This window comes from Aulonocara stuartgranti (assembly GCF_965226115.1).
Source record: "Aulonocara stuartgranti genome assembly, chromosome: 1".
Lineage (NCBI taxonomy): Eukaryota > Metazoa > Chordata > Actinopteri > Cichliformes > Cichlidae > Aulonocara > Aulonocara stuartgranti.
In genome coordinates this window covers 8,662,072-8,682,516 of record NC_138939.1, presented here as the reverse complement: position 1 = coordinate 8,682,516, position 20,445 = coordinate 8,662,072, and the positions used below count along the sequence as shown (strand labels likewise).

The window sequence follows — 20,445 nt, the reverse complement described above, 5'->3', positions numbered from 1 at the left end:
AGTGAGGAGAACGCGCGAAAGCCCCCTAGTGGAGAATAGAGACACTACTAATCGATCCCAGAAAAGGCTTACTAGCCGATCACTGATGTATAGATTGCAGTTCTCTTAAGTAACATGAAAGCCATTAATATAACATGAAAAATAATAAACTCTTAACCATTTTCTTACCATATTTACATTATTTTCGTCCTTATATCAACTGATATGAATTAGTATTAACTAAACAGTTTTATATGCAATAGTCATTCAACCTGTCACAGAAGCACAGATTTACCACGAAGTCACATGTATGCATATTCTCTCTCTCACACACACACACACACACACACACACACACACACACACACACACACACACACACACACACACACACACACATCTGTCAACCCAGGTGCTACATTTTAATGTCCTGAATGTAGACTATTCACTGAGTTGTGACAGATACTTTTCAGCCTCTTTTATCAGCCAAGTTAATTCCACTCTTTAAGTTAATATTTAAGGACATGCACCGCAGTTATAGGGCCACTTCCTCTCTGCTTATGTTCTGATCCATTGTTTTACACAGCGACTTTGAGGTTGGGATTTGGTAGTGGTGTCACTGGGGTTTTTTTTTGTTTGTGTGTGTGTGTGTGTGTGTGTGTGTGTGTGTGTGTGTGTGTGTGTGTGTGTGTGTGTTTTTATAGAAAATGAATTATTTTGTTGTCTTCAACAGGAAATGCAAGAGAATGTTAAGAAGTGTAAGAATTTCCTGGCCACACTTATCAAGCTGGCATCTCACAATTCTCCGTCCCCCGAGACGTCTAAGAACGTCAAGGCTCTTGTTCAGGACCTTCTGGTGAGCTTCACAAAACGCTGTTCATATCATATAGGAAAAACTAAATAATATCACTTGTTTAGATGGGACAATTTTGGGGCAAGTATTAGATTTACAAAAACTGCTAGGGACCTGCCGTATACCTCTTTTTTTTGTAGGCAAATAATTTTAACACCATGTTTCTCATGTATCTAACTAATTTAATGAAATCATAACATGGTAAGTGTGAGTCCATTGTTTTGGGGTTTTTTTTCCCTTTTTGTTTTGCGGTGTAACATATTTTAAATTTTACATTAAAATTGACACTTTTCTGTGTCGTTGTATTAAATATTTCCTACCTGTAGATGGCAGCATGAAACTCTTTCCGAAAGTCTCTTTTCTGTGTCATGAATTTTCATCTCATACAAAATGTGCACCTTAAGTTGTACCCTGAAGTTTCAGGATGGAATGGTTGATGATTCCTTCTGGTGATGGGCTTTCATCTAACTGTGCTTATACCCTCTGGTGTACTGCATGGCTTCTCTTTTGAAATTTAATATATTCTTTACTCTTAACCTGACAGGATGCCAAAATCGAACCGGAAGAGTTCACCAGCCGACTACAGACAGAGCTCAAGTCATCTCCGCAGCCTTACCTGGTACCCTTTCTCAAGGTGAGGTTCTTGCTAGTTAACTTCTTTTTTTTAACCTTCTTCCTAAGCTATATCATCCATAAAACTGATTCCTACACTGACTAATGCAATGGCTCATTGAGCTCATCTTCTTTATAAGTCTCTGAAAGTGCCTATCTAACATTGAACCCTACACCTCTGTCATCAAGTAGTCTTCTTAACCTTGGGCCTGTTTATTCAGTTTATAGCACCTGTAGATACTTGAAATTCTCATCCATCCATCCATCCATCCATCCATCCATCCATCCATCCATCCATCCATCCATCCATCCATCCATTTTCTTGTGCTTAACCAATTCTGGGTCCTGGGGTCTACTTGAAATTGACCCCTAAAATTGTTTTCTGAACTGCCCCTTATCTTTCACCTCTACTTATTCCCTAACTTGGCTCCTTAAGCTGCCCCTCATAGATTTTTCTGAAATGATCCCCCTAAAGTAGTTCTTTGCATGGGACCACAGTCAATGTTAGCCTGGTCTGACAGTTGAATGAGACACACACACACACCCTCCCTCTGGCCTGACTTCTGACTGCGGTGACGGTGGCCCCTGCAGCCATTCCAGTAGCCAGCAGGTTTTTTTCAGCCAGCCATGATGAGCATCACATCAAGGCACTCACCCGCCCAACAGGGCCACAAACACATGGTGTCAGGCAATGTTAGGTCATTTACGTCAAAAATCTGCCCTAAAATATTCTCTAGCGAACAACATCAGCTCCTTAGGTCAACTGACAGTGAGTTATCATGCTAATAGTTATGGTAACACTGTATACAGTTTTAAGCATACTGTAGGTTTATTATCCTGAATGCAAATTAAACAATTTCAGCACACAAATAAGCATTTTTTAAATAACAAATAAAAGTCACATGAATCATTGTGCAAACATTCTACAAACATGTGGTCACATGCATCTGCAGATATTTTTTAGCTGTCTATAGCCATATTTTTTTGATAGCATTATGCTAAATTAGCCAGTGACCACAGCGGTAGTTGTTGCAGCTGTGTATGGTGCTTTGTAATGCATGTCTATTTCTCTATATGACTGTAAACTCTGGCTGCCCTCTATCCATCAACAGAAGAGCCTCCCAGCCCTGAGGCTGTCTTTGCTGAATAGTCAGCAGTCTCTGATCCAGCCCCCGCAGCAGGGACTAAAACCAGCACCCTGTGGCACCCCTCCTGCCATCGTCGCTGGGCCAGCTGTCCGTATACGCCACCCTAATAGTGTCAGCACCACTACGGGTGCCAGTGCATTGCCCGCTGGGACGCTCGGACATGCAGCTGCAATGGTATGTATAACGTGGCCCAGTTGGAAGAGTATCCAGTGCAGACACAGTCATCACAATGTTTAAATTGGGAGTTGCTTTTTAAAACTTTTTTGTCCAAACACAAGAGTTTGTTCCCCAACATCACAGTCCAAATGAAACTACATGTGATCTTTGAAGTAAAACATAGCAAATATAAAGATCGATCCTAAAATGTGTAAATGTTCATATGTGTTTCATTTGTTTTTTGTTTTTTTAGCCATGTCCAGGAAATGTGTATGTATGTATGTATGTATGTATGTAAGGTGTCTGATAGAGCAGAAGTTGTACAGTAAATGTGACGCATTTTCCCACAACAGCCCACCATGCATTTAAAAAATGGTAAAATGCAATGAATCCAACCTGCTGGGGGTAGTGTGCTTGTTGATGATGGGTTTTGTTATTTTGGAGCAAGTCACAGTGTGACACCCAACTCACAGATTCACTGAGGACTCATATATTTAAAAAAAAAAAAAGGGAAAGGGTGACCCAGGCCTACCCATTTTCTGTCTTTAGAAAATATTTATTTTGTCTTATAGGTTGTTTGCGTAATGTGCAAGTGGCTCCACTGACCATAGCAGATGGCAAAGCACAAGTATCCAATTAGAGGTACTCAATTTACAAACTTTGCTGTTACACTGTTAAGTTGCTCAAAATGGGAGGTGAGAAGAAGTACTAATAACAATGTCTGGGTTGGAGAAAGCATATGGAGAAATAAAACAACTTTTTAACAGAAAGGTTTAATTTTAAAAGATGGGAAAGCTAAGCTATGTCTAAGAATAAAATAAAAAATAATAAGGCAACAACAGATTATTCATTGATACCACACTTCTTCACAAGCATGATATCAACTCCCAACACTTATGAAGCTCGATCACCAGGCTGACCAGCTGCTCTCACTGGCTTTTTATACGTGAATGCTGAATGCTGAGTGAAGTCAGCTGTGACACCTGAATTCACCTGAAAGCAGCACAATACACCCACACAACACCACATAGTAGGTCTTTTAAAGCTATGACATAAGGTTTGTCTCTTTATTTGTAGGATTTTGAAAAATTTGTCAGTGAATTTGGAGGATTTTGTTGTCAGACTAAAGTAGTTTTAAACATGAAGGTTCAGTTATTCCACAAAGAAGTCATTTGGAGGCATTACATTAAGCTAGGAATACATATGCCTAACACAGAGGACTGTATTATATGTCTTTGTGAGCTTTCTGAAGGACTATTTAAAGATCCTTCCCCCAGTTTAATGGAAACAGTTTAACACCACCATCTGTCCTACAAATCTGTGATATGATTCTTGGTATGCAGTACAGTCTCTGTGATGGTTAGTCACACCCATATGTTGCAGATTATAAAAGTGTCATGATTATTTGTGTACAGGAGTCAAAGAAGCAGGAGATTCAAAAAACGACAGGAAGTAAACCTACAAAAACATCGAAACGCCACGAAACCTGGGCTGAGCGCACACACTGAGGAAACACAGACACTACAACAAAAGGGCAATGTGAAATTGTTGCCTATTTATACAAACTGACACGCTCTAAGAGCTAATCAGGGGAATAGGGAACAGGTGGGGAACGAGGAACAGCTGAAGACAATTAAGACAGTTAGGAACAAGACCAAGAAGACAAAAGACTACCAAAATAAACCTGGAAGTCACTGACTGACAAAGAGACAAGACTCTAACACACTTGAACTTGACACAGGGGAGACAAGGGGGAAGGCTCGGAGAAACACAAGAGATTATAGAAAAGGTTGAGACCATCTCAACCTTGCCCCTCTAACTTTGTCTCCAAACGCTCAACCTGTGCTGTCCCTCTGATATACTCATTTCTAATCTTGTCCGTTCTGGTGACTCCTACTGAAAATCTTAACATCCTCTACTCTGCCACCTCCAGCTTGGCCTCCTGTCTGTTTGTCAGTGTCACAAAAAGAGGCCGAGCTTTGCACCTAAAGGTAGAAAAGAATTCAAAGTCCCAACAAAATTCATATTTCAGGGTCAAAGACGCAGTACCATGACAGAGGGGGACTGTACCAAGAAGCAACAGCCTTACTTTTTCTTTGTTTTTTTTTACCGTTTGTCTGATTTAGTTTCCAGATTTGATTTGATTGTTTCAGTTATATTTGAAATGTTTAAATTTTTTTAATTAATATTAGCCTTTATAATCATAATACTGTAGTCGGTAGTGCCAGGAGCAGATTTAATAAGTTCAGACAAGGTATTGCAGAACAAAAACCTGGCTCAGAGTCAATGCCTTCTTTTACTTAATGTATTGAATAATATGACAATATTAGCAAAGACTAATAACATGGACCTTTCCTCTATATTTCTAATTGGTTTGGTATTTTTGTTAGTTATTTTCTGTTAGTTTTCTATCCCCAGTTTCAGATCGTGGTATAGTTTTAGTTAACTATAATAACCGCGTTGTGGATACTGAACGTGTGTTTGTGTCTGTGTGTGCAGATGTGCTTGTACATTGAGAATCATGCAACCCCACAGAGCCCAGATGTCTACAGATGGGTCAAGTGAGGTCAGACTCAGATTGGTCTGGTCCAGGCAGAGTAGTGGGCAAGCTAGAGGGGTGTCTCTTTTGTATTTCTCTCTCTCTGTTTCTCTTTCCTTCTCCCTCCCTTTTTCTTCGCTCACTCCTTCCTGGTTTACTTGGGCTGTCACTTGCATACACACACTTTCTCTCCATGCCTTTCACTGTATCTGCCCCCGCATCACCCTCTCATTTCTCTCCCTCTTTCCCTCCCTCTACCCGTTAACCGTTGAAGGGTGAAGCGAGGTAACTAGGTCAGCCCCAGGTCAATTTTAAAGCAATGTGGCGGCCGCAGTCTATGTCCAGAACATGCCTCTGGTCTCTCGCTCTCCCCTTCTCTCTCTCTCTCTCTCTTTCTCTCTCTCTCTCTCTCTCCCTCCCTCCACACACACACACACACACACACACACACACACACACACACACACACACACACAACCGCAACATAAGCTATCACACAAAACATTAGTAAATGATCGCCGCTGGCACGTCAACAGTCTGAAACCAGAACGCTAGTTGAATTAGCCTAAAAAAAATCTGTTCATACTACAGTGTTATGGGAAAGATTTCTTGTTGTAGTAAAGTAGAGTATATAGATGTGGGCTTACATTATTTAAGGTTTCTTATTTAATTACAATTAATGCTCCAGGATATCCAATAAGCCACAATCATTTTTGGTTTTGAACCCACAACATTTGAAACAATGCTGTGTTTCAAATGTCAGGGGTTTAATTAGATAAAAAAAGAAGTATTCTACGTTTCTAAACACATGGAGGATAGACCACTTAATAAAGACATTATTTAGAAAATCAAAATTAGATATTTTTAAATTTTTTATATATATATATATATATATATATATATATATATATATATATATATATATTTTTTTTTTTTTGTATTGTGCCAAAAGCTATATGGGAACTAGACCATAAACTTCCTTGGGGCAAATTTTATATGAGGTGAATGGCCTTGATGAAAACTCGAGAGGTGTAAGTAGGCCGCACCACCACATACCATAACAGCTCATTCTTCATTGCAACAGTGTGCAGCGTCAGTACATGTGATGTTCTATGGATGTTTGAACTAAGAGGTTGAAATAATATATTCTAACTTTGCTGGTCAAGTTATTGGGCATCAACAGCAAGGAAAATGAATAATTAATGAATAATAAATAGACATAAATAGTATTTTTTCTGTATTATTGTTTGAAATCTGTTTCTCTCTTTACATAAAACTAACATGTTATTCTTTAATCTAAAAAACATCTAACATTTAAGATCGCTCTAGATGTTAAATGTAGGAAATATGAATCATATGAAAGATGAGCAGTTTAGGTTTAGTGTTATTCCTTCTGCCCCTGATTCTAAAACTTCTTACCTGAGGGTTTCCCCTCTCTCTTAACTGTGTCGCCAGCTGGCCAGAGGTGCTAGCTATCTTTGCTCATTCTGAATGTATTTTTCTCCCGTTCCCCCCCTTACTCGCAGACCCCTGCAGTGGATCTCTGGGGAAAATGGCCTCTGTCTTTTTTCAGTAGCTTGAACAGTAATATAGCATGTGTCAGGGAATGGAAAACAAGGCTAAAAAATATGCAGCAAGAAGCAAACTGGTAGGAATGGATGGCTGAGCCTGAGGCTCGGCCCGTAGCTGCTACCAAGGAAGGAAGTGACTCTAATAGCCCAGCATACTCTCCCACCCCCCGCACCTTCTTCTTCTACTACTTTTTCTTCTTCTCAACTACTTTTTCACCGTGGCCTTGACTTTTTATTGCCTTTGTCTTATCTGCAAATGCAAGAAAATGTAGGTCATATACAGTGGGAGAAATCCATCCTTCTTGTGCATTTAATTTGATCTCTAGTTTCTCTGTACTGTGTGGAGATAGCCACTGTAGAATTCACCACTCTTGTATGTATTATGCATTTATTCTGTATATACTGCTGGTATTTTCACTGTGTTACAATTGAAAAGAAATCAATATACAAAACTCAAGTGGGTCTAGGTCTACAGATTATGTTTTTTTCCTATCCAACTATGACAAAAAGTTTGATTTTTCACTTTCGGTTTTGGGGATCACACAAAAATTGAGCAATGCTTTAGTAGGTGTTCAGTTTCATCCTTTTTAATTTCCATTCTTTATCTCTTCCTTCTCTCCAATTGTTTCCTTCTGAGAAATGCTACAATAAAGTTTTGCTTCCTCAGGGTGTCAAGACAGGAGGCGCTGTTGGTGGCCAGGTCCGGATGCCTGTGGTGATTACGCAGTCCATCAGAGCGCAAGGTAAGACATCTGCAGGCCTATTACAGACACATTTGATTGAATTCAATTACATGTACAATCCCCATTCTTATACCAGGCATTTGGAGGACTAAAGTATAGAAAGATGAAAGATTGAACAAACATTTCTTTATATTTTTGGAAACTTTGACTCACGGTTTTCCTCTGATTCTGTTATGCAATATTTACATCCTTCGATTAAGACACCATTGCAGGAAAAATATTCAAAGACGTTCAGCCTTAGTTTAAATGATGAACCAATAAAACAGGTTATATAGCCTAAGATGGCCATTAGTGAAACCGTAAATGTTCTCTCGGTAGGCTGAAGGATGTGTAAACAGGCAGGAACCATAGAGAGAACAGGTGTTTTTTTTTGTGTTTTTTTTTTTCCCTGTCTGGTTATAAAGCCTTCTCAAACATTTGCGCTACTGCTTACTCACACTGATTCACAAACACTCTTCCCACAGAAGCCCACAAATATCGCCCCAACACCAACCGGGTGTAACGCTCCCCTAAGAGAGCTCTGTGCTCTCAAGTGGTGTGTGAAATGAGTGTATGTGTTTGTACCTGTTTGTGCTTGTGCGTTTGTGTTAGTGTGTGTGTGCGTGCGTGTGTGTACAATCGGAGGTGCATACAAATTTGATCTGCCCCCTTCCCCAAGATTGCCTGCAGTGAAAGATCTGTAGGTTGTTTTATGCCCATAAATTGGAATGCGGGGATAGTTCTAAAAATACTTTCCTGTGCCTCTTGGCTAGGAACATGCCTGTTAAAATCAAGTTTAAATTCACTCTGGCAGTCCTTGTGCCTCTCTGGAAAACGTGTCTCGGAGCAGGATGCGGTTTAGGAGTGTAAGGAAAGGCGGTGAAGTGCAGTGATATTGACAGAGTGACGCTCTCCGCACCAACCTGGGGAGAGCGACAGCCCCTCACCCTCACCCCTGTGAGGATGACAGAGACAGCTGAAGGTAGTCGTTAGACAGAATAAATATTTGATGCAGATAGAAGGGGACACTTCAATGATAACATTAAACCTTTCCTTTTTGTTTAGTGTTTTCTTCTTTGTTCCCCCCCCTTTCTTTAACAGGCACAATGGGAAAGGGAGCCATAATCCAAGCAGGCAAAAGTCCCATGGGCCTGCCTGTTCAGATCACCGGGAATCAGAAAAACAAGCTCAATGACCCCGGAGGAGGCACATTCAGGTACAACTCCTCTCGCCAGGAGAGTGACTGTGGAGCATGTTATTTGTGGCTGCCAACACATGGGGGCAGCATTTCACTAAAAAGCTTCTGCATGACTACAGGCTACACTCTCAGCTAAGGCTGTGAGTGTTTATCTGAGTCGCCTGCCTGGCCACCTGGCTGCCTGCCTGCCCGACTGGTTGATCGGTGGTCCTTTCTTCCCATGCCCACCACATAGCAGCACACTGTCAGTTAACAGATCACCCTCACGTTCGCCTTCCTCGTGTCACTGTCACAACTCATCGACAGGATTCCAAATGAGCTACCGCTTAATTTAGAAATAAGATAATTGTGCCCATATGGTTGGAATTTCTGGATGCGGTTCTGAAAATACCTTTTGGTTAAGTCAAACATACAGTATTTAGCCTGCAGCTTTCCTCTCTCTCTCTCTCTCTCTGGTCTTGTCTCTGCTTCAGCTGTGCCTTTGTCTCGAAACATAAAAGGTTCATCGCCCACATGCTGGCCTTTGCGGTCCATGTTTTGTGTGAGTCTTTATGTGTTTTATGTTTGCATACATTCCTCTATTTGTCTGTGTTTGTTTGTGTCTCTGCTTGGGTGCACATGAACATATGTGTATATTCCAGAAATCTAAGAATTTGTGTGTGTATGTGTGTGTGCATATCCAGCGTGCTTGTACACATGTATTGACAGGTGCCGGAGGTTTAGGATTGCCCCTGTGTGACTGGGACAGGGCAAGAAGAGTCTGGGTCACATGGGCCAACGGGTTCATGGTAATGGCTCCCATCTCCTGAGGGGAAAGGCAGCGCCCTGGGCTCTGATTGATAAACCAATAAATCTTTAGCTGCGTTGGTAATTAAGCTGTCAGGCTCGCTTGTTACTGGCGACCTTTTTCCCCCCTGCGGTGATCACAGGGGCCTACTACACACAAATGCACTGGTTTCAACACAAGTCCAATAACACACAGTACCACTGTCACGGAAGAATCATGTCAATGATATTTTGTAGTTTATTTTCTCTTTATCCGGGTCAGGTGACATTTTGCCTGCTCTTCATTTTATGCGTTAGACACTTTATTGTCTATATTGTGCAGTCAACCATCATTGTTTTCATCCCTTTATTTGTCTCTTTCGTTTTCTTCCAACGACGCATACACGCTGACCTTTCTCACCATCACACTGTTACTTGAAGTCACATATGACTTTTCTGACTCCGATATAGATTTAACTGTTTGATGAGTTGACCTCCGTATTGTCGAATTATCTTCATTTCTCACTGTCGCTCCTAATTTTCCACTTTACTGAAAAATGCCTGTGCGTTAAATTCTTAACTTGTTAATGTTTCGGCTGGACCTCGGTTGGTTGCTGTTGACTGAAACCTCAGTTAGAAATCGCTGTTATTTTTTTATGCTGTTACGTTTCGTACCTGAGGATATAAACATGCTGGAACAGAGCTCATTGTTACAAGGTGATCCATCTGACGCCACACTGTCTTCACACCACGTCCAGTCAGACGCGATGACTTGTGTCTGTGAACAGTCGCTGTTTTTCATGTTTACCATGCTGAAAAATGCAGACAAGTTGTTAAAAAAAAAAGTTAATTTTGAGTTCCTACAGCCTTTTAAAAACGCTAATATTTAAACACCAACAGCAGGTCATTTGCATAAAATAGTCAAGTAGATCAGATTTAATTAAAAAATGTGTGCCACTGACATAATTTCAGTAATTACTTAGAAATCAAAAAAGGATTAAGACAAGTGGCCAGCACACAAAAAAGTCTAAGTGAACTAAAGTCAGGGGGAATTTGGACATAAAGCCATTTTGACTTAACTGCTTCCTTAGCAGAATTAGAGGGGTGTAGAAGGTATCTGTTGACTGTAATAAAGAAACAAAAAAACAAACAATGGTCAGTCAGCATCTCCGTGCTCTCCCCCACCCAGCCTGCACCATGTTCAGCTGCAGTCTGGGACTGATGTGTGTATGGCTGTCACTCTGAACCGCTGGTCCCAGCAGGCCAGCTGTAGCACAAACACACACATACACACTGCAGGGCTTGTGGGGTTTCCAATGTAGCTACAGCCTTCTGTGTAAGTGCTTGTGTCAGTGTGTGCGCATGTGTGTGTAGTTTACAGTACAGAGTGAAAGCAGCTGTCTCTGCGTCCCCCCCTCTACCCCTCCTCATCTCTCTGTAAACACTCGACATCCGCTGTAATCACTGGCGAGCCAGCCGAGGCCCTCAGCCCTCTGCCAACCTCCGAGCTCAGCCTCAGCCCCTCAAATCCAACCCTGTGCTTCATGGTGGACACACATCCCTGCGCATTAACGAATACTGGCATGGTTGCATAGGAAAAGACACACAGATACACATGCAAAATTAGGATCAAAAGTTTTCGTTCAGATCCAGTGGACGCAAAAGTCCACCAGCTCTTTTCCATCATGTACCAGCAAACTGACTTCATTATGCTTTGCGGTTATATCCTTTGTTGCTGTATAAATTGCTATGTGATGTGCCCGTTTTGCTAAGAAGAACTTTAAAAGTAAATTAGAACTTAAAAGTGATCTCTGAAAAATGTTGATGTTGCTACTTGTAAGCACGGCAACCACAAGATTCGATTATGTTGAGATTTGGGGGAAAAATTGACGAAGAATGAGCAGAGGTAGCTAGCACCTCTGGCCAGCTGGTGACAAAGATGTTCAAAAACTCCAAAGAAAGTGGCAGCACTCCACATAGATACAGGAACGTTTAAAATGCTACAAAATATACTTATGACTCTTAGCATTGATCAGATCGTCACCTATATCACACCATTTCCTTGCCAGGTATTTTAAGTGCTTGGGAATATTAACAGCCTGAGTGTTGTAATGAATTAATAACACTTACCCATTAAACATGAAACAATACTTGACCTGTTGTTGGTCTTTGGAAGGCTCTTAAGCCTATGCTATCATTCATTTTGGTCATTAACACATGTCCTGTCAGCTGCCCATTGAACTTAAGGCTGTTTTATGGAGAATACTTCTCCAGTGGCGCATGTCTCTCAGTGTGGGCACAACAACATGCATGGCCTGGGTGTTAGTCACAGGGATCAATCAGGGCCCCCTGCCTGGGCACAGAGACCTTTATCCACAGGGATAAAGGGGGTGGATCAGTGTGGTAGTCTTGGAGAAGGGGGAGGGGGGCGGAGGAGATCTGAATGCACCCCACACCTACACAACCTCTAAACAGCAAGTGCAATTCTCCAACCTCCTATGGCATGCCCTCGCTGAAACACAAGCTTGATGTGGAAACGACATGCATATGTATTTATGTGGCCTCTGGCTCCGAGTCCCTGAGCCAACCCAAACCAATAACTGAGAGCCTGCTCTTTAGCTTCCGTGGAAGCTAATTGCACATCTGCTTTATTAGTGCAGAGATATAGTCGGGAATATTTTGCATTTCATATCTCACTCTCTCCTTTTAATGTCAGACCTGTCTTTAGCATTCTCGTTTGATTTCAGCCTTGGTGATCTCAAATGGCCCTGAAAACAGATCATCAAAGAAAAAGGGATTACCAGAATTTTTGGATACTGGTTGATATTTTGTGTGCCGATACACAAAATGTTAACTCTGCAGATCCATTGTAAATAATTATTCAAACTACACATACATTTCCTGTAAAGAAATCCTTGGGCTATAGTGCAGCTATAGCTGTACCATCTTGATTTAAAAATAGCACTTTTTTCCTGCAGTATAAATTGGAGATCTTGACCCTATGGTATTATTTTATTTTTTATTACTCAGATAATGAGACTCCATTAGTACAGTGAATACATCTTTTTCCTTTATTCTTCTTTTATTCCAAATAAGTTAACTTTCTTTGTCATTTTTAGTCAAATTATTTGAAATAATACTACTAATAATAAAATGCTCAACTGTTAATCCATGTAATATTGACCAAAAGAATCACTGAAAACCTTTTTATGTACTGAAATTGTATGTACTTGATTTAATTCAGTGGTTCTCAAACTTTATCTCACATGCACAACTTCAGAAGCCGAAACAACACCCTACACTTCTAATTTGTAATCAATCATTAACAATAAAAATGGATCCAAGTTGACCTTCAGTGAATACAGGTTAGAATGCTGTCGTTCCCTTTGTAAATCACATTAACTCAGCTTAGTTTCATTCGATATTTTCCCCCAGTGCTCCATGCCCCACCTGGAGTGGCTCAGTGCCCACCCCACAGTTTGCTGTAATATAACGGTTCATGTAAAAGTAGCCTAGCCAGTTTTGCAGAGATTTTCTAGTCTAAGACTATGTGATGTGTTCTGCCAACATGAGATTTCGGTCTCTCTCTCTGTCTTTCTATCTTTGTCATATGCAAGAAATATATTCATCTATTCTCAACCCTGAGAAGAAAAGCTTTTCATAACCTGAACCTTTTCCCACAATGTTTTTAGTTCACCTAAAAGAAGCCAGATTAAAAAAAATGAGTAAAATATTTTTGGAACCACGAGTTCAGTGCACTACACGACTGTAATGAAATTTGGCATGGTGGTGGGTAGTTAGCACTACTACTGCCTCACACCAAGAGTTTCTTGGGTTTGAATCCACAGGTCATCTGGGGCCTTTCTGTGTGGAGTTTGTGTGTTTTTCCCTGTGGCTTTGTGGGTTCTCCCTGGGTACTCTAGCTTCTTCTCACAGTCCAAAGACATACATATTTGGTTAACTGGCAGTTCTAGGTGTGAATAGCTGTCTGTCTCATTTTAGCTTCCCAACAGACTAGTGACCTGTTCAGGGTATACCCTGCCTCTCACTCCAGCTGGGGCAGCTGGCACAGGCACCAGCCCCCTTGTGACCCTTAATTAGACAAGCAGGAGACAATGGATACATGGCTATATAAAGCAAAACCTATAATTTTATGTCCTGACGTTCAGTTTACAGAAAAGACTTATGATTATTGTCATTATCATATTATCATCACATTATTGTCATCAGGTAGAGATTTTTGCATTGGTTTTTTTGATCTCTTTGGATGCATTGATACTGAGATTTTGCTTTGGCTTTGAGTGATCTTGTGTAGTCACTTTTCCATCATGGACATTGGCCTGATGTGTAGTTTTTAGTTTTTCTTTACTTAGCTGGTTGAGTATGGCCTAAGGTGTGTGTGTGATTTTAAGCCAGGTCAAGTTATCCATAAGGACGTGATAAAGAAAGGTGCACAGCCTGAGGTGCAACACAGATCATAATCCTATGCATCCACGCTTGCGTTGGTGTGTAGATTTTCTCTGTGAAGGCTTAATTAGAGAGCTGGAGGAGAGGAGGAAAAGACGAGAGAAGGTTGAGGTGTGTAGAGTTCAGGGAGCTACTCTAATCGTCTTTGTCAACCTCCTGCCGTGGTGTCAAGTTTCATATCGGCTCTCCGCGGCCGCAGTAAGGAGCAGGAGGGCCTCGGTGGGGTGGACTTGGCTGACGGTGTGTGCCCACACCCCGAGACGCCTGAAAGAACTCGGTGCCCCGTGCTGCACACATGTGTACGCAAAAGCACAGCAACACACACGTAAACTCTGTCGCAAACCACAACAGTGGCATGAACGTAAATGACTACGGAGGTTAGCCAGTGAGTGGCAAGAGGCCACTCTGTGTGTGTTCTGTGGTTCTTTGTTCTCTCCGTCAAAGCCACTCAGAAAATCCGCTCCTCGCTCTAGGCCAGTCCTGTAAGCACAACATGTCACTGCTCTGCTAATTCAGGCCAGGATCATAATCATTACTTGCCAAGTATAATAATTGTAAAGGAATTTTTCCCAGTGACAACTCACAAAGAAACTTGCAGCCTTTTACAGAATATGTAAACCTCTTTGAGAAAGAAACACAGTGACCATAGCACACATTCTGCATGTTTATACTCCTTTGTCTTTGCTAAACTGTAATACTGTGTAAACATAGTGAAGTCTGCATTATGACCATGAGAAATGACCAGTGCTCTGAGAAAATACATCACTGTGTGTTGCACATGATTGTGTAAATAGAGTTTGTTGACATTAGTCTATAGCCAGATTCATTGCAGCTCTTTGCCAATTCTCAGGAGCATCCTTACCGAGCAAAACACAGCTTCCAAACGCTCTTCATCTCCCTGACTCTCAAAGTGTTGATGCAAATAGACCCTGGAATGGGACTTCTGTGCCATTATGAGCAACGTATAGCCCCTTGTAACAAAACTAATGCATAATTTTGTCCAGGCAAATATCCCTGTGAAAAATCTCCTAGTTGACAATGTAATGTTAGGGCGTGAATACACAATTAAGGATAGTGCAAAATGAATTTTCCTGGTGATTTTGGAGCTAAAAAGAAGAGAAAATATTTTGAACACAGCTTCCAGTAGGAGTCAGTAGAACTGTGACAAGGGCCTCTCAAGTTTTCTGAGAGACCCTTGGAGAGCTGTAGAAATTTCACAGGCTTTACCTAAAGTAAAACTTGGACAGATGCATTTTCGTCTTGTTGCACGACAAAAATGTGTTGTAAAAATGTACCACAATAAAATGCGTGTTTCCGTATTTTTTTTGTATTTTCGTATTTTTTTTACCATCTACCATCTCGTCCTTCAGGGACGATGATGATATCAATGATGTGGCTTCTATGGCTGGGGTGAACCTGAATGAGGAAAGTGCCAGAATACTCGCCACCAACTCTGACCTCGTGGGAACGCAGATCCGCTCATGTAAAGACGAGGCCTTTCTTCATCCGGGACTGCTACACCGACGAATTCAAGAAACAGGTGAATCCTGACCACTCATTGCAGAAGTGACATATAAAGACGTGCCAAATGTATTTGCCCCCTTCCTGGTTTCTTGTTTTTGCATATTTCACACACCTGACTATTTCAAACAAATTTAAATATTAGACAAAGTTAATCTGAGTAAATACAAAATGCAGTTTTTAAATAATGATTTCATTTGTTGGGAGGGGGGAAGCTATGTCATAAATTAACTGTAATTAACCATGCTTTCTGGAAAGTTGAGTACAATTTCATTATTTACACTTAGGCCCGATTACTGCCAGGAGCCTGGACAATGCCTGGACTTTAGTGCAATTGCAATGGTTGGCATGAGCTTAAAACAGGTTGCTCATGCTCAAAAACCCTCCATTGTGGCTGATTTAAGACAACTCTGCAAAGACAAGTGGGCCAGAATTCCTCCAAAATGATGTCAAAGACTCAGTGCCAGTTATTACTTCATTTCAGTTCTTGCTGCCAAGGATGGCACAACTAGTTATTAGGCTTAGGGGGCAATTACTTTTATCCAATACAGCCAGGTAAGTTTGATGAACCTTTTTTCCTTAATAAATGAATCTCATCATTTAAAAACCTTATTTCCTATTTGGTCGAGTTATCTTTGTCTGACATTAAAATTTGCTTGATGATCTGAAACACGTAAGTGTGACAAAAATGGGGGAAAATAAATAAGAAATCAGGAAGGGGGCAAATACTGTTTCACAGAACTGGAGCTTTTAGGTGTTCTTAATGGCAGATAAAAATAGTTACTGATGCAGTAGGAAAATTCCTCATGTCATGTCATGATAAAAAGATTCTCTGTTGCCTTTTGTGTAAGGACCATGTTGTTTTTGTATTTATTGTGTCATCACTACAGACAGTTTTGATTTTTTTCTCCTTCTGTGGTTCAGACTGAGCATTTCTTGTTTGGTCTTGGTTTAAATTTGATACACTTAAAAATTCTTTCACCTCCTTTAATGAATTCTTCAGTGGCTGTCTGAACTCACTGGACCCCAGGCACATGCATAAATACTTTATGGGTTTGTCTTTTGAAGGCTGGCTGTCAGATTGTCCTCTGGACTAAAGGAACAGAGTTTAGAGGGATGTAACTTGCCAGTGAAATTTTGAATCTTTCTCGGCTTATCAGAGTGTCAAGATCCACTAAAAGCGCACAATATTGCCTGAGCTAATCAATATAGGCGGAGAAGTCTTGCTTGTATGCAGTATCACATACGAGTGATGGTGTCTTCATTACCTCTTTTTGCTAGCGGCAATCCATTTCATTGCTTGATATATACCTAAGGCTGTAGCTGCACGGTAAAACCTGTGAAAACGTGTAATGAGCATTATTGCTCAAAATAACTGTGCCCGGCATCTTGCTCCTGTGCATCAGATCAAAAAACACACAGTATAATTCCACGTGACGGGGAGTCTAGCACCCTCATCTTGTTTTTATCTCAATTAAAGTATCTTTAGTGTAGCATGGAGGCCTGCGGGTCATGTTTCATTACGTGGACCCTTGGCATGGTTGTTATCCCGTCACCTTGGGGTAGAAGAGTTGTTTAAAAATATAAATCTTTCCTCGGGGGGGCACACAGCATGATACGGGGCAGGAGGCTAGGGCGCCCCCTGCTGGGGAAGTGGCACTTATGCAGCTTTGTTGTGTCAGTGATTGGCCCCTCCACACTCCCAGCTGACAGCAGTCCGAGGGAGGCTCCCCGAGCCTGCCAGCTCCACTCAATCAGAAAGGCTCGGCTGCTCTTCTTCCTGCAAAAGCACCAACTTTGTTCCGATTTAACATTTAGCATCCTGCAAAAAACTTAATTGTGACCTTTCCTGCCCTGGTTGCCCCCATGGAAACACTGGTTGTAGTAGCTTTCTTTCTTTTCTTTTCTTTTCTTTTCTTAGATGTCTTAATTTCCCCTTTCTAACCCCCTTTTGATGTATTTTCTGAATTGTGAATTCAAGAGGGGACTGGCTCTTTCTATCCCCTTCTTTATTTTCATCTTCATGTCTCTCCGTGTCTTGCTTCCTCTCCTCTCTCATTTATCCCCTGCAAACAAACACTTGGGCTGCCCTCGCCTCCCAAACCTGTCTCCCTTCTCTCATAACTCTCCAGGCTTGTCCTTGAGCTTGTGGTGGTGGTGGTGGTGGTGGGGGCTGCAAAGCTAAAAAGCAGCACTCCACCCCCATCTCAGGAACCAGAACACAGGCACAGCTGGAGTTCTCTAGGAAAGCTCCTCAAAGTAATGATAGTCCACTGGTACCTTAAAGGTACACACACACACACACACACACACACACACACACACACACACACACACACACACACACACACACACACACACACAGGGAGCCCACATTTATTGAAAATGTTTTTTGTTTTTTCATTTTTTTAAAAAGCTAAATCTTAAGATGAAATACAAATAATGTTTTGCTGGCTTATTGCCTTTTATTTGTTTTTGGAATATCTATAAGTAGTATTTCCTGCTAGCTGCTAATGATCTCTAATGCTGCAAACCCATTTTAATTTCTTTTCTTTTTATCAAGAAACTTGCATACCCTGAAGTGGCTAACACAGACATGGTTGGCATTAGAGTATATTTAACCATTGAACATATCCCTGCTTAAATTCGTTTCAAATTTGTACAAAATAGTACATTTTACTAATAATACAAAAACCTTCTTAAGCAACATTACCAAATCTCTCTTTTTTTTTAGTTTGATTTATTATACAGAATATAACAGGAATGAGGTACTTATGCCAATCCGCTAAGCTTTTTAGCACTAATAGTATTTGTTTGTGATCTCTGAGAAAGAATTATCACTATTGCTACATAGGGCTGTGCGATATGACCAAAATCTCATATCCCCGATATAAGACATCTATCGTCCAATGACGATATAAATCACAAAAATGTAACATTTTCTGTAAATTCTGTGAATCTCGGGCAGCTCGACTTGCGTGAAGTGTTTCCAGCTTGGCATCGTGTACCTGGAGTCGAGTGTTTTAACGATGTATGAAACTATAAATTTTTAGACATAAGTTTTAACGGCCGCTGTTTTCTTTGTAAGTATTTATTACACAGTGTGCTGCGGGGAAAAGCCTGTTCTAACGTTTGAGTCTAAGGTTTATTTTTTTAGCACCTGACGGCTCTTTTTTGCTTCTCATCCGTAAATACTCTGCATACTCTTTCACGTGATTCAGTTTATTTTGAAAAGTCTCAACAGGATCTTGAGCTTTATTGTGAAAGGTTTATGTGGAAAATAAACAAGCGGACACGCGATGTTTTTACCACAACGCATAAAAACAGGCGCTTGTGTCTGTAGTGTGGTTATATTAAATATAAGAGAAAGAGAGAACTTTAAGAAATTAATATAGCCACTACAGTGACCATGAAAACGATGAAAAAATATTACCGTAAACAGTTTATTTTGCTACACCACGAAACAAACAATAGTGATAGATGTTTTTATGTCATCATCTTATATCGAACAGCCCTACTGCTACAACTCCTGTGGTCGTAGAAAGATTACCAGCTCTTCTGGACTTTGGTTTTGCACAACACTGGTCACTATATTCTTCATTTCCGGTTAATACTTGTACAGCTGCTGTTATTGTGTATATATTTATTTATATTTAGATTTCTTCATACATTCTTATATAGTTCTATATTGTGTATTGTGTATTTTGTTGTACAGTTATTTTATTTTCAACTTTAATTTATATATTTATCTTTATCTTATTCTTCCCAGTTAAATTTACCCTTCATTCTAATTTGTGTTGTACAGTTATTTCATTTTTAACCTTAATTTATATTCTATTCCTTCCTAGTTAAATTTACCCTTTTTAATTTTTCATATTTATTTCCTATCTTATTCATAGCCTTTTCCTTTTTTTGTTTTCTTTAGATCACGAGCAGTTGTCCAAGCATTTCACTACATATCGTACTGTGTATGACTGTGTACGTGACAAATAAAATTTGAATTTGAATTTGAATTTTTTTATAGAAGCCTATTGGCAAACAGCCATCTGCTCTCTTTCGCTGAACTTTTCTGATTTCTGAGTGCCAAAATGCAATTATGTGTTATTAAATATAACATGAAGTTAGCTTTGTAAATGATAGACCTCAATAATTGCAATAAAACAAAGCATGCTGTATCATCTATTTCTTATGTTGTTAGCCAAATTAAGGTGCCGTGTCCTTTGTTTTGACATTGAGCACTGCCCTTGACTGGTGATGTAGCTACATCCATCTTTTATATCAGTGTATAGTTGAGCTGAACTAAGATATTGGTTGACCAGTGTTATTGGATGGATACTACATGCTAATACTGTCCAACTTGTCCAGTATAACAGGGTTTCTCTGTAATTTTCTTACTAGTTAGTGAAATACTTTGCTGAAAAGAATTAACGATTCTTTGTCCCATTTGTTTTTTCGGCTCTGCACCTGCTTCATAAGAGGAGGAGAGAAGACTATCTTAAACTCCTTGGCTTTTGTAGTACAGTGTTCAGACTTTGCTTTTGTGAGTAATTGTTTCTCGTTTGCTGTAAGAATTTGCTTTGGTCTTTTCTTGGCATAACATCAAGCATATGTAGAATGGGTGTGCCTGTAACAGGAAAGTGACTCTGCATGATGGCATCTCTGTCATTTGAAAATCGAGTGGTCCTTGTTGTGGTCTTACTTAAATACTGACTCATGACGTGCAGTAGAGAAGTTTTTTTCTGACTTTGTAGTGGTCAGTTATGGTCAATGGATGCTGAAATAAATATCAAAACCAGTTATGGAAACTTGTTGTGTATTTTGAGAAGGAATGACATAGTTGCAATTATTTTAGATATAAACTACAACAGATGGGACTTGTCCATTTTCACTGCCAGGTACTTTTCAGGGAGACTC

The 20,445-nt window shown here is 40.4% G+C and overlaps 1 protein-coding gene across 3 annotated transcripts in view; it reads left to right on the top strand.

Moving 5' to 3' along the window:
* The window catches only part of LOC309709398 (transcription initiation factor TFIID subunit 4), a 105,989-nt gene that overhangs the window by 18,330 nt on the left and 67,214 nt on the right, over positions 1-20,445 (top strand). Inside the window, exons 4-10 of one of the 3 annotated variants that reach the window (XM_082538007.1) lie at positions 713-835; positions 1,377-1,466; positions 2,557-2,766; positions 7,526-7,601; positions 8,682-8,796; positions 15,381-15,550; positions 17,664-17,728. In XM_082538007.1, the coding sequence (XP_082394133.1) occupies positions 713-835; positions 1,377-1,466; positions 2,557-2,766; positions 7,526-7,601; positions 8,682-8,796; positions 15,381-15,550; positions 17,664-17,716 (837 nt within the window). In that variant the 3' untranslated portion in view covers positions 17,717-17,728. Of the gene's footprint in view, positions 1-712; positions 836-1,376; positions 1,467-2,556; positions 2,767-7,525; positions 7,602-8,681; positions 8,797-15,380; positions 15,551-15,818; positions 16,143-17,663; positions 17,729-20,445 lie in introns of those variants that run through there. The other 2 variants (XM_082538006.1, XM_082538005.1) reach the window with 2 other exon arrangements.